Here is a 15,939-nt window from a genome sequence, read left to right as displayed (position 1 = left end):
AAATTAATTTTTTGGTAGATAGAGTCAGTCCTGCTCAGAACTTACAGTAGCGCTCAAAAGTATTTTGACAACATAAAATTTTTTAATATTTTTTTAAAATAAAAGCCTATCGGAAAATGTATTGAGTATAATGTAGAGTAGTGTAACTGCGACTATTTAAGCGTATCAAATTACAACTTGTTTGTTTACACACCGCGCCACCGAACGTACTTGACTTACCGTGAGCTCAAAAGTATTTTGACACGCATTTGACTTGAAAAACTCTATCTCGCAGATTACTTGTTCCTTAGTTTTTATTATTACATATATTTACTTGTTGTGGTTACTTCAATATGCCTAAGTGCAAGGAATATTCTAGTGATTTTAAAAAAGCCGTTATTAATGCATTAAAACAAGGAATGAAACAAACAGAAGTTGCTCGTTTGTTTAAAGTGTCTCGACAGTTAGTTAGCTTATGGAATAAAGTCTATAACAAACGAAAAACTGTCGAAAGTAAGCCTCGAACAGGCCGCCCAAGAAAAACTTCTTCTTACATCGATCATATTATAAAAAAGTTATCAGCAAATGATATACGGATGTCCGCTATAATGATAAAAATGAATTAAAAAGAAAAATATAACGTAGATATTCATGTTTCTACTGTTAAACGACGCCTAAAGGTCCCTAGGGTTACATGGCCGAAGACCGGCTAAAAACCTTTAATATCGAGAAAAAACAGGAAGTATCGTCTTGAGTTCGCGAAACGGCATATATCGTGGTCAAGTTTAGAGTGGTCTAAAGTTTTATGGAGTGACGAAAGTAAATTTAATTTAATGTCATCTGATGGTATCAAGTACATTCGGCGTCCAGTAAACAAAAAATACGATTATCGGTATCAAATACCCACAGTTAAACATAGAGGTGGTAGTGTGATGGTTTGGGGATGTTTTTCACGGTCTGGAGTTGGACCATTAGTTCGAATAGAAGGAAAAATGGATCGGTTCATGTATGCAAATATATTAAAGTCTCAGATGTTACCATATGCTAAACATCACATGCCAGCTAAAGGTAAAATACCCAGTAGTTGAACAGATTTCAAAGTAAAACATATTTGACTCTACTTTTAATATATAAAGATGTAATTATTAGTTCAAATTAGTGATTTTCATGAAAATGTAAACAATTTTAAATTGACTGAAGCGCAAAATAACAAAGATAATTGGTTATTTATATTTTGACAACGTTTTTAAAAAAGACTGAAAGGAGTAGTAGTTGAACAATCAATTCTGACAAGCCGCAGTAGTTGAACACTCCGGGAGCAGTAGTTGAACTAATAAAATATATGGCAATAGGCGCACCAAAAATTTTCAACGTTTTATTGAAATATCAAAAGAAATATAAAATATTATTGAATAATATTAAATATAATACTGTGAATATTTAATATGTTCATTTAAAAATGATAAATATTTTTATTTAATTTTTAATTACATTTTTATGAATGACAAAGCAAATTTTCAATCATAAATCAAAAACTCCATTCAAAACGTTCAATAATTTTTAATTACACTAATTTTTAGTCATAAAACTTATTTAAATTGCAGTAATTAATACAAATCACAATTCTGATCACTAGTCTATAAACCTATTAGAGGTTATAGTACTGTTAAATTTATACGGCCTCAGCCTGTTCAAGTTCTGGGTACCACTTTAAAAATTTGGAGGTATAGTTGAACGCTAAAATTTAATATAAAAATTATAGTTTATGTCTTTGCAAAAAATATATGTTATTCAGAAAAGACTGTTTCATTAGATGGTACAATTTTTTTTACTTAAAATGATGATATACCGTTTTTTTGACTGATTGTTCGGTTTACGATTTAGTACCTTTTTCATGAAAAAAATAGCATCTATCGACGATTCTCGACATGTCAACTTTCAAGTTAATAAAAATATAATTGTTTTGATTTATAATTGAAAAAACTTACAGAAATCAATTACTGTATCATTTAATAATTATAATATGCGCATATTACTCATAATAAATTTACAAATTTTGTATTATAACAATTCGAAAAGTCTGTTCAACTACTGGTCCCATTTTTACAAGTGTTCAAGTACTGGGTACTTTACCTTAAGTGGTATTTTCAACAAGACAATGATCCCAAACACAGATCAAAGCATATTAGTGACTTATTAAATCGTGAAAAAGTTAAAGTTCTTGAGTGGCCAAGTCAAAGTCCCGACTTGAAATCCGATAAAAAATCTCTGGGAAGAATTGAAACGTAGTGTAAAAACCCAAAATTATTCAAACAAAAACGCTTTGTTTGAAACTCTAAAAAATGAGTGGGATCAAATTCCAATAAGTCGATTACAAAAATTAATCGACTCAATGCCGGAGCGATGCAAGGCTGTCATAAAGGCCAAGGGATATGCTACTAAATACTAATATATTTATTGCTGTAAATTATAATTATGCGTTGAATTAGTTTTTTTTTCAAAAACGTCAAAATACTTTTGAGCCACCATTTTCCTATTATTTTAAAAATTAAACTTTCTTTTATTACGAATAAGAACCTCTTTGACACTATTCTGTAGTTTATTCAAAAGGTGTTAAAAGAATAAATAAATGATTATTGTGTTGCATATTTATTTTTAATTAAACCATTAAATATATTTGTCAAAATACTTTTGAGCGCTACTGTAGTAAACCCAAACGCAGCCACTGACTGCAAAAACTTAAACGTGGTTAAGGTTATATTGTCCAAATAAAAATGTAAACAACCGAAGTACAGCGTTGCCAAATCACGGACAGGTCACTAGCAGCTGATTCGAAAGAGTCAAATTTTTCTACCATCGTTTATGAGCATACGTTTTTGGTATCAGCTATTTGTCTGTGGCAGGAATTACCAACAGAAATTACAAATTCATCGTCACTTCAAATTTTCAAAAATAAAACATATGAATTTTTTATGAATAAAGAAGCAAGCTTTTGACAATTTATTATTATGTTTGCAACCTCTTAGTATTTGAATATTACATATACTATTATTTATCTGTATAAATTTATATTAACCCTGCATAATATTGTTTAGATTATGTACCTTTATGTATTACGATATTTCTCTTTCTGTTCACTTAACATTGAATTATTTTCCTAATGTTTTAAATATACATTATAATACTTACATCATTAAATAAAACTGTTACATTTTTGTATTTGCCATTAGGCTTATTGCCTTGGCATATAAATTAAATAAATAATAATATTAACTTTTAAGTACAAGAAGATCTTATGAAAACAAAATTAGCCGAAATTTTACAATTGTAAGAATTTTTTTTATTTAAAGAACTATTAAAAAAAAATGAAAATTAAATTAGCCGACATTTGAAAATTTTTATAATTTATTTTGTTTAAAAAATTTTCACATGTAAAAAATTTTAAAAATTATACGTGGAATTTTTTAAAAATAATTTTTTGGTTCTAATTTTTAGTTAATAAAAAAAATAAAAAATTGTTGAGTGTCGACTAACTTAATTTTCATGAAAGAAAATTAAAATAAAAAATTCCACAGGTAGAAAATTTAAAAAACTATAAATGTAATTTTTGAAAAGTATTTTTTTATTTTATAGTCACATTTTTTATTTCATTTTTTTTTAAGAAAGTAAATGTCCAAAAATTTGATTAATTAAAATATTTAGTAATTACAGTCTTTTAATATCTATAAATTTTTTTTAAAGATTTTTTTTAATCAAAAAATTAAAAAAAAATTCCAAATGTCGGCTAATTTAATTTTAATAAAAAAAATCTAAGCATTTTTGTAAGTTATTCCAGTTTGTAATAAAAAGTTCATTATAAACTAAATTAATAAAAATTAAAAATAATTAAAGGCGTAAGTGAAAAAATAAATTGACGAACAAATTCAAATGATTGTTTATAATTAATTTAAATTCAGTCACTAAGAAAAAAAATGACACTGTCCTAAAGTAATTACAATAATAGCACCAATGGTAAGAAACAAACAGAGATATCTTCCAGTAATCGGTACTCGAAACATTCTCGCGTTCATTTTTAGCGAAGAAGTATACAATAAAATGGAATCCAGATCTTCTCCAGGAGTGCCTTGATAAACAAACGGCCTGACTCTAACTTCATGGCCGATACTTTGCATCATTGAACAAGCAGTCGTCAATCGAGCAGCTTGAATGAACGGAACTACTGATATCATAATCCACAGGATGACGTTGACAATGCTGACATACGGAACAAGATTTTCTTTGGTGTCTACGCTGTCATACTGCAGTAACCAGGCTGTTCCTGCTGCGGCCCATGACAAGTTGACGACTGTGTAAATACAAACAGCTGGTCCTAGGTCGTCGTTAAAATACTTCAATAATTTTTTAAACTCAAGTATTTCCTAGATTAAAAAAAAAATTTTTAATTATCTGAATTATTTTAATTTATTAAATAATTAATTAATTTAAATTTGCAATCAATGGAAAAGTCTTGACTTGAATTTGTGCGCTTTCAAGGTTTCATATCATTCTCACCAATAGTCAATTTATGATGATAAGTATTTAGGCTGCATTTGAAAATGCTCTATCTCTAGATACATAATTAAGAAATGACCTAGTATCACGTGAACTATTGACATTTTTAAAGATATAAACTCATTCTGATGTTATACTCATCAAGACCTTTCATTTGAGTACCCACATCCATTTTTCATATATTTATATATATTATATATATGTATATATGAAAAATATATCAAAAGTGCATGTGGGTACTCTAATGAAAGCTCTTGATGAGTGTAACATCGAGGTGAGCTTATATCTTAAAAAATGTCAATAATTAAGAAATGACTTCGTATCTTGTGAACTATTGACATTTTTAAAGATATAAGCTCACCTCGACATTACACCCATCGAGATCTTTCATTTGAGTACCCACATCAATTTTTCATATATTTCATATATTTATGTATATGAATCTATAGAAAATATATCAAAATGCATGTGGGTACTCAAATGAAAGCTCTTGATAAGTGTAACATCGGGATGAGCTTATATTTTTAAAAATGTCAATAATTAAGAAATGATCTTGTATCTTGTGAACTATTGACATTTTTAAGGATATAAGCTCATCCTGATGTTACACTCATCAAGACCTTTCATTTAAGTACCCACATCAATTTTTCATATATTTATATATATTATATATATGTATATATGAAAAATATATCAAAAATGCATGTGGGTACTCAAATGAAAGCTCTTGATGAGTGTAACATCGGGATGAGCTTATATCTTAAAAAATGTCAATAATTAAGAAATTACTTCGTATCTTGTGAACTATTGACATTTTTAAAGATATAAGCTCACCTCGACATTACACCCATCGAGACCTTTCATTTGAGTACCCACATCAATTTTTCATATATTTCATATATTATATATATGTATATATGAAAAATATATCAAAGATGCATGTGGGTACTCAAATGAAAGTTCTTGATGAGTGTAACATCGAGATGAGCTTATATCGTTGAAAATATCAATAAATGAGAAATAATCTTGTATCTTGTGAACTATTGACATTTTTAAGGATATAAGCTCATCCTGATGTTACACTCATCAAGACCTTTCATTTAAGTACCCACATCAATTTTTCATATATTTATATATATTATATATATGTATATATGGAAAATATATCAAACGCATGTGGGTACTCAAATGAAAGCTCTTGATGAGTGTAACGTCAGGATGAGCTTATATCTTTAAAAATGTCAATAATTAAGAAATTACTTCGTATCTTGTGAACTATTGACATTTTTAAAGATATAAGCTCACCTCGACATTACACCCATCGAGACCTTTCATTTGAGTACCCACATCAATTTTTCATATATTTCATATATTATATATATGTATATATGAAAAATATATCAAAAATGCATGTGGGTACTCAAATGAAAGCTCTTGATGAGTGTAACATCGGGATAAGTTTATATCTTAAAAAATGTCAATAATTAAGAAATTACTTCGTATCTTGTGAACTATTGACATTTTTAAAGATATAAGCTCACCTCGACATTACACCCATCGAGACCTTTCATTTGAGTACCCACATCAATTTTTCATATATTTCATATATTATATATATGTATATATGAAAAATATATCAAAAATGCATGTGGGTACTCAAATGAAAGCTCTTAATGAGTGTAACATCGGGATGAGCTTATATTTTTAAAAATGTCAATAATTAAGAAATGATCTTGTATCTTGTGAACTATTGACATTTTTAAGGATATAAGCTCATCCTGATGTTACACTCATCAAGACCTTTCATTTAAGTACCCACATCAATTTTTCATATATTTATATATATTATATATATGTATATATGAAAAATATATCAAAAATGCATGTGGGTACTCAAATGAAAGCTCTTGATGAGTGTAACATCGGGATGAGCTTATATCTTAAAAAATGTCAATAATTAAGAAATTACTTCGTATCTTGTGAACTATTGACATTTTTAAAGATATAAGCTCACCTCGACATTACACCCATCGAGACCTTTCATTTGAGTACCCACATCAATTTTTTATATTTTTCATATATTATATATATGTATATATGAAAAATATATCAAAAATGCATGTGGGTACTCAAATGAAAGCTCTTAATGAGTGTAACATCGGGATGAGCTTATATTTTTAAAAATGTCAATAATTAAGAAATGATCTTGTATCTTGTGAACTATTGACATTTTTAAGGATATAAGCTCATCCTGATGTTACACTCATCAAGACCTTTCATTTAAGTACCCACATCAATTTTTCATATATTTATATATATTATATATATGTATATATGAAAAATATATCAAAAATGCATGTGGGTACTCAAATGAAAGCTCTTGATGAGTGTAACATCGGGATGAGCTTATATCTTAAAAAATGTCAATAATTAAGAAATTACTTCGTATCTTGTGAACTATTGACATTTTTAAAGATATAAGCTCACCTCGACATTACACCCATCGAGACCTTTCATTTGAGTACCCACATCAATTTTTCATATATTTCATATATTATATATATGTATATATGAAAAATATATCAAAAATGCATGTGGGTACTCAAATGAAAGCTCTTGATGAGTGTAACATCGGGATGAGCTTATATCTTAAAAAATGTCAATAATTAAGAAATTACTTCGTATCTTGTGAACTATTGACATTTTTAAGCATATAAGCTCATCCTGATGTTACACTCATCAAGACCTTTCATTTAAGTACCCACATCAATTTTTCATATATTTCATATATTATATATATGTATATATGAAAAATATATCAAAAATGCATGTGGGTACTCAAATGAAAGCTCTTAATGAGTGTAACATCGGGATGAGCTTATATCTTGAAAAATGTCAATAATTAAGAAATTACTTCGTATCTTGTGAACTATTGACATTTTTAAAGATATAAGCTCACCTCGACATTACACCCATCGAGACCTTTCATTTGAGTACCCACATCAATTTTTCATATATTTCATATATTATATATATGTATATATGAAAAATATATCAAAATGATGTGGGTACTCAAATGAAAGCTCTTGATGAGTGTAACATCGGGATGAGCTTATATCTTTAAAAATGTCAATAATTAAGAAATGATTCAGTATCTTGTGAACTATTGACATTTTTAAAGATATAAGCTCATCCTCGATATTACACTCATCGAGACCTTTCATTTGAGTACCCACATCAATTCTTTTTCATATATTTATATATATTATATATATGTATATATGAAAAATATATCAAAAATGCATGTGGGTACTCAAATGAAAGCTCTTAATGAGTGTAACATCGGGATGAGCTTATATCTTGAAAAATGTCAATAATTAAGAAATGATCTTGTATCTTGTGAACTATTGACATTTTTAAGGATGTAAGCTCATCCTGATGTTACACTCATCAAGACCTTTCATTTAAGTACCCACATCAATTTTTCATATATTTATATATATTATATATATGTATATATGAAAAATATATCAAAAATGCATGTGGGTACTCAAATGAAAGCTCTTGATGAGTGTAACATCGGGATTAGCTTATCTCTTAAAAAATCTCAATAATTAAGAAATTACTTCGTATCTTGTGAACTATTGACATTTTTAAAGATATAAGCTCACCTCGACATTACACCCATCGAGACCTTTCATTTGAGTACCCACATAAATTTTTTATATATTTCATATATTATATATATGAATATATGAAAAATATATCAAAAATGCATGTGGGTACTCAAATGAAAGCTCTTGATGAGTGTAGCATCGGGATGAGCTTATATCTTAAAAAATGTCAATAATTAAGAAATTACTTTGTATCTTGTGAACTATTGACATTTTTATAGATATAAGCTCACCTCGACATTACACCCATCGAGACCTTTCATTTGAGTACCCACATCAATTTTTCATATATTTCATATATTATATATATGTATATATGAATAATATATCAAAAATGCATGTGGGTACTCAAATGAAAGCTCTTGATGAGTGTAACATCGGGATGAGCTTATATCTTAAAAAATGTCAATAATTAAGAAATTACTTCGTATCTTGTGAACTATTGACATTTTTAAAGATATAAGCTCACCTCGACATTACACCCATCGAGACCTTTCATTTGAGTACCCACATCAATTTTTCATATATTTCATATATTATATATATGTATATATGAAAAATATATCAAAAATGCATGTGGGTACTCAAATGAAAGCTATTAATGAGTGTAACATCGGGATGAGCTTATATTTTTAAAAATGTCAATAATTAAGCAATGATCTTGTATCTTGTAAACTATTGACATTTTTAAGGATATAAGCTCATCCTGATGTTACACTCATCAAGACCTTTCATTTAAGTACCCACATCAATTTTTCATATATTTATATATATTATATATATGTATATATGAAAAATATATCAAAAATGCATGTGGGTACTCAAATGAAAGCTCTTAATGAGTGTAACATCGGGATGAGCTTATATCTTGAAAAATGTCAATAATTAAGAAATGATCTTGTATCTTGTAAACTATTGACATTTTTAAGGATATAAGCTCATTCTGATGTTACACTCATCAAGACCTTTCATTTAAGTACCCACATCAATTTTTCATATATTTATATATATTATATATATGTATATATGAAAAATATATCAAAAATGCATGTGGGTACTCTAATGAAAGCTCTTGATGAGTGTAACATCGGGATGAGCTTATATCTTAAAAAATGTCAATAATTAAGAAATTACTTCGTATCTTGTGAACTATTGACATTTTTAAAGATATAAGCTCACCTCGACATTACACCCATCGAGACCTTTCATTTGAGTACCCACATCAATTTTTCATATATTTATATATATTATATATATGTATATATGAAAAATATATCAAAAATGCATGTGGGTACTCAAATGAAAGCTCTTGATGAGTGTAACATCGGGATGAGCTTATATCTTAAAAAATGTCAATAATTAAGAAATTACTTCGTATCTTGTGAACTATTGACATTTTTAAAGATATAAGCTCTTCTTGATACTACACCCACCGAGATCTACAATTTGAGTACCCACATCAATTTTTCATATATTTCATATATTATATATATGTATATATGAAAAATATATCAAAAATGCATGTGGGTACTCAAATGAAAGCTCTTGATGAGTGTAACATCGAGCCGAGCTTATATCTTAAAAAATGTCAATTATTAAGAAATTACTTCGTATCTTGTGAACTATTGACATTTTTAAAGATATAAGCTCACCTCGACATTACACTCATCGAGACCTTTCATTTGAGTACCCACATCAATTTTTCATATATTTCATATATTTATGTATATGAATATATGAAAAATATATCAAAAATGCATGTGGGTACTCAAATGAAAGCTCTTGATGAGTGTAACATCGGGATGAGCTTATATCTTAAAAAATGTCAATAATTAAGAAATTACTTCGTATCTTGTGAACTATTGACATTTTTAAAGATATAAGCTCACCTCGACATTACACTCATCGAGACCTTTCATTTGAGTACCCACATCAATTTTTCATATATTTCATATATTTATGTATATGAATATATGAAAAATATATCAAAATGCATGTGGGTACTCAAATGAAAGCTCTTGATGAGTGTAACATCGGGATGAGCTTATATCTTAAAAAATGTCAATAATTAAGAAATTACTTCGTATCTTGTGAACTATTGACATTTTTAAAGATATAAGCTCACCTCGACATTACACCCATCGAGACCTTTCATTTGAGTACCCACATCAATTTTTCATATATTTCATATATTATATATATGTATATATGAAAAATATATCAAAAATGCATGTGGGTACTCTAATGAAAGCTCTTGATGAGTGTAACATCGGGATGAGCTTATATTTTTAAAAATGTCAATAATTAAGAAATGATCTTGTATCTTGTGAACTATTGACATTTTTAAGGATATAAGCTCATCCTGATGTTACACTCATCAAGACCTTTCATTTAAGTACCCACATCAATTTTTCATATATTTATATATATTATATATATGTATATATGAAAAATATATCAAAAATGCATGTGGGTACTCAAATGAAAGCTCTTGATGAGTGTAACATCGGGATGAGCTTATATCTTAAAAAATGTCAATAATTAAGAAATTACTTCGTATCTTGTGAACTATTGACATTTTTAAAGATATAAGCTCACCTCGACATTACACCCATCGAGACCTTTCATTTGAGTACCCACATCAATTTTTCATATATTTCATATATTATATATATGTATATATGAAAAATATATCAAAAATGCATGTGGGTACTCAAATGAAAGCTTTTAATGAGTGTAACATCGGGATGAGCTTATATTTTTAAAAATGTCAATAATTAAGAAATGATCTTGTATCTTGTGAACTATTGACATTTTTAAGGATATAAGCTCACCTCGACATTACACCCATCGAGACCTTTCATTTGAGTACCCACATCAATTTTTCATATATTTCATATATTTATGTATATGAATATATGAAAAATATATCAAAATGCATGTGGGTACTCAAATGAAAGCTCTTGATGAGTGTAATATCGGGATGAGCTTATATTTTTAAAAATGTCAATAATTAAGAAATGATCTTGTATCTTGTGAACTATTGACATTTTTAAGGATATAAGCTCATCCTGATGTTACACTCATCAAGACCTTTCATTTAAGTACCCACATCAATTTTTCATATATTTATATATATTATATATATGTATATATGAAAAATATATCAAAATGCATGTGGGTACCCAAATGAAAGCTCATGATGAGTGTAACATCGGGATGAGCTTATATCTTAAAAAATGTCAATAATTAAGAAATTACTTCGTATCTTGTGAACTATTGACATTTTTAAAGATATAAGCTCACCTCGACATTACACCCATCGAGACCTTTCATTTGAGTACCCACATCAATTTTTCATATATTTCATATATTATATATATGTATATATGAAAAATATATCAAAATGCATGTGGGTACTCAAATGAAAGCTCTTGATGAGTGTAACATCGGGATGAGCTTATATCTTAAAAAATGTCAATAATTAAGAAATTACTTCGTATCTTGTGAACTATTGACATTTTTAAAGATATAAGCTCTCCTCGACATTACACTCATCGAGACCTTTCATTTGAGTACCCACATCAATTTTTCATATATTTCATATATTATATATATGTATATATGAAAAATATATCAAAAATGCATGTGGGTACTCAAATGAAAGCTCTTGATGAGTGTAACATCGGGATGAGCTTATATCTTAAAAAATGTCAATAATTAAGAAATTACTTCGTATCTTGTGAACTATTGACATTTTTAAAGATATAAGCTCACCTCGACATTACACCCATCGAGACCTTTCATTTGAGTACCCACATCAATTTTTCATATATTTCATATATTATATATATGTATATATGAAAAATATATCAAAAATGCATGTGGGTACTCAAATGAAAGCTCTTGATGAGTGTAACATCGGGATGAGCTTATATCTTAAAAAATGTCAATAATTAAGAAATTACTTCGTATCTTGTGAACTATTGACATTTTTAAAGATATAAGCTCACCTCGACATTACACCCATCGAGACCTTTCATTTGAGTACCCACATCAATTTTTCATATATTTCATATATTATATATATGTATATATGAAAAATATATCAAAAATGCATGTGGGTACTCAAATGAAAGCTCTTGATGAGTGTAACATCGGGATGAGCTTATATCTTAAAAAATGTCAATAATTAAGAAATTACTTCGTATCTTGTGAACTATTGACATTTTTAAAGATATAAGCTCACCTCGACATTACACCCATCGAGACCTTTCATTTGAGTACCCACATCAATTTTTCATATATTTCATATATTATATATATGTATATATGAAAAATATATCAAAAATGCATGTGGGTACTCAAATGAAAGCTCTTGATGAGTGTAACATCGGGATCAGCTTATATCTTAAAAAATGTCAATAATTAAGAAATGATCTTGTATCTTGTGAACTATTGACATTTTTAAGGATATAAGCTCATCCTGATGTTACACTCATCAAGACCTTTCATTTAAGTACCCACATCAATTTTTCATATATTTCATATATTATATATATGTATATATGAAAAATATATCAAAAATGCATGTGGGTACTCAAATGAAAGCTCTTGATGAGTGTAACATCGGGATGAGCTTATATCTTAAAAAATGTCAATAATTAAGAAATTACTTCGTATCTTGTGAACTATTGACATTTTTAAAGATATAAGCTCACCTCGACATTACACCCATCGAGACCTTTCATTTGAGTACCCACATCAATTTTTCATATATTTCATATATTATATATATGTATATATGAAAAATATATCAAAAATGCATGTGGGTACTCAAATGAAAGCTCTTAATGAGTGTAACATCGGGATGAGCTTATATTTTTAAAAATGTCAATAATTAAGAAATGATCTTGTATCTTGTGAACTATTGACATTTTTAAGGATATAAGCTCATCCTGATGTTACACTCATCAAGACCTTTCATTTAAGTACCCACATCAATTTTTCATATATTTATATATATTATATATATGTATATATGAAAAATATATCAAAATGCATGTGGGTACTCAAATGAAAGCTCTTGATGAGTGTAACATCGGGATGAGCTCATATCTTAAAAAATGTCAATAATTAAGAAATTACTTCGTATCTTGTGAACTATTGACATTTTTAAAGATATAAGCTCACCTCGACATTACACTCATCGAGACCTTTCATTTGAGTACCCACATCAATTTTTCATATATTTCATATATTATATATATGTATATATGAAAAATATATCAAAATGCATGTGGGTACTCAAATGAAAGCTCTTGATGAGTGTAACATCGGGATGAGCTTATATCTTAAAAAATGTCAATAATTAAGAAATTACTTCGTATCTTGTGAACTATTGACATTTTTAAAGATATAAGCTCACCTCGACATTACACCCATCGAGACCTTTCATTTGAGTACCCACATCAATTTTTCATATATTTCATATATTATATATATGTATATATGAAAAATATATCAAAAATGCATGTGGGTACTCAAATGAAAGCTCTTAATGAGTGTAACATCGGGATGAGCTTATATTTTTAAAAATGTCAATAATTAAGAAATGATCTTGTATCTTGTGAACTATTGACATTTTTAAGGATATAAGCTCATCCTGATGTTACACTCATCAAGACCTTTCATTTAAGTACCCACATCAATTTTTCATATATTTATATATATTATATATATGTATATATGAAAAATATATCAAAAATGCATGTGGGTACTCAAATGAAAGCTCTTGATGAGTGTAACATCGGGATGAGCTTATATCTTAAAAAATGTCAATAATTAAGAAATTACTTCGTATCTTGTGAACTATTGACATTTTTAAAGATATAAGCTCACCTCGACATTACACCCATCGAGACCTTTCATTTGAGTACCCACATCAATTTTTCATATATTTCATATATTATATATATGTATATATGAAAAATATATCAAAAATGCATGTGGGTACTCAAATGAAAGCTCTTGATGAGTGTAACATCGGGATGAGCTTATATCTTAAAAAATGTCAATAATTAAGAAATTACTTCGTATCTTGTGAACTATTGACATTTTTAAAGATATAAGCTCACCTCGACATTACACCCATCGAGACCTTTCATTTGAGTACCCACATCAATTTTTCATATATTTCATATATTATATATATGTATATATGAAAAATATATCAAAAATGCATGTGGGTACTCAAATGAAAGCTCTTAATGAGTGTAACATCGGGATGAGCTTATATTTTTAAAAATGTCAATAATTAAGAAATGATCTTGTATCTTGTGAACTATTGACATTTTTAAGGATATAAGCTCATCCTGATGTTACACTCATCAAGACCTTTCATTTAAGTACCCACATCAATTTTTCATATATTTATATATATTATATATATGTATATATGAAAAATATATCAAAATGCATGTGGGTACTCAAATGAAAGCTCTTGATGAGTGTAACATCGGGATGAGCTTATATCTTAAAAAATGTCAATAATTAAGAAATTACTTCGTATCTTGTGAACTATTGACATTTTTAAAGATATAAGCTCACCTCGACATTACACCCATCGAGACCTTTCATTTGAGTACCCACATCAATTTTTCATATATTTCATATATTATATATATGTATATATGAAATATATCAAAAATGCATGTGGGTACTCAAATGAAAGCTCTTGATGAGTGTAACATCGGGATGAGCTTATATCTTAAAAAATGTCAATAATTAAGAAATTACCTTGTATCTTGTGAACTATTGACATTTTTAAAGATATAAGTCACCTCGACATTACACTATCGAGACCTTTCATTTGAGTACCCACATCAATTTTTCATATGTTTCATATATTATATATATGTATATATGAAAAATATATCAAAAATGCATGTGGGTACTCTAATGAAAGCTCTTGATGAGTGTAACATCGGGATGAGCTTATATTTTTAAAAATGTCAATAATTAAGAAATGATCTTGTATCTTGTGAACTATTGACATTTTTAAGATATAAGCTCATCCTGATGTTACACTCATCAAGATCTTTCATTTAAGTACCAACATCAATTTTTCATATATTTATATATATTATATATATGTATATATGAAAAATATATCAAAAATGCATGTGGGTACTCAAATGAAAGCTCTTGATGAGTGTAACATCGGGATGAGCTTATATCTTAAAAAATGTCAATAATTAAGAAATTACTTCGTATCTTGTGAACTATTGACATTTTTAAAGATATAAGCTCACCTCGACATTACACTCATCGAGACTCATTTGAGTACCCACATCAATTTTTTCATATATTTCATATATTATATATATGTATATATGAAAAATATATCAAAATGCATGTGGGTACTCAAATGAAAGCTCTTCATGAGTGTAACATCGGGATGAGCTTATATTTTAAAAATGTCAATAATTAAGAAATGATCTTGTATCTTGTGAACTATTGACATTTTTAAAGATATAAGTCATCTCGATATTACTCATCAGATCTTTTCATTTGAGTACCCACATCAATTTTCATATATTTCATATATATTATATATATGTATATATGAAAAATATATCAAAAATGCATGTGGGTACTCAAATGAAAGCTCTTGATGAGTGTAACATCGGGATGAGCTTATATCTTAAAAAATGTCAATAATTAAGAAATTACT

The 15,939-nt window shown here is 27.9% G+C and overlaps 1 protein-coding gene across 2 annotated transcripts in view; it reads right to left on the bottom strand.

Moving 5' to 3' along the window:
• Positions 1 to 3,874: 3,874 nt before the first annotated feature.
• LOC123272982 overlaps positions 3,875 to 15,939 on the bottom strand; it is a 19,004-nt gene continuing 6,939 nt past the window's right edge. The window contains exon 6 of one of the 2 annotated variants that reach the window (XM_044740048.1): positions 3,875 to 4,397. In XM_044740048.1, coding sequence (XP_044595983.1) covers positions 3,939 to 4,397 — 459 coding nt within the window. In that variant the 3' untranslated portion in view covers positions 3,875 to 3,938. The remainder of the gene's footprint in view (positions 4,398 to 15,939) is intronic. The other variant, XM_044740049.1, reaches the window with a different exon arrangement.

The sequence above is a fragment of the Cotesia glomerata genome, linkage group LG10, assembly GCF_020080835.1.
Source record: "Cotesia glomerata isolate CgM1 linkage group LG10, MPM_Cglom_v2.3, whole genome shotgun sequence".
NCBI lineage: Eukaryota > Metazoa > Arthropoda > Insecta > Hymenoptera > Braconidae > Cotesia > Cotesia glomerata.
The sequence above is the reverse complement of the archived record's forward strand: the minus strand, read 5'-3'. Positions and strand labels throughout refer to the sequence as shown.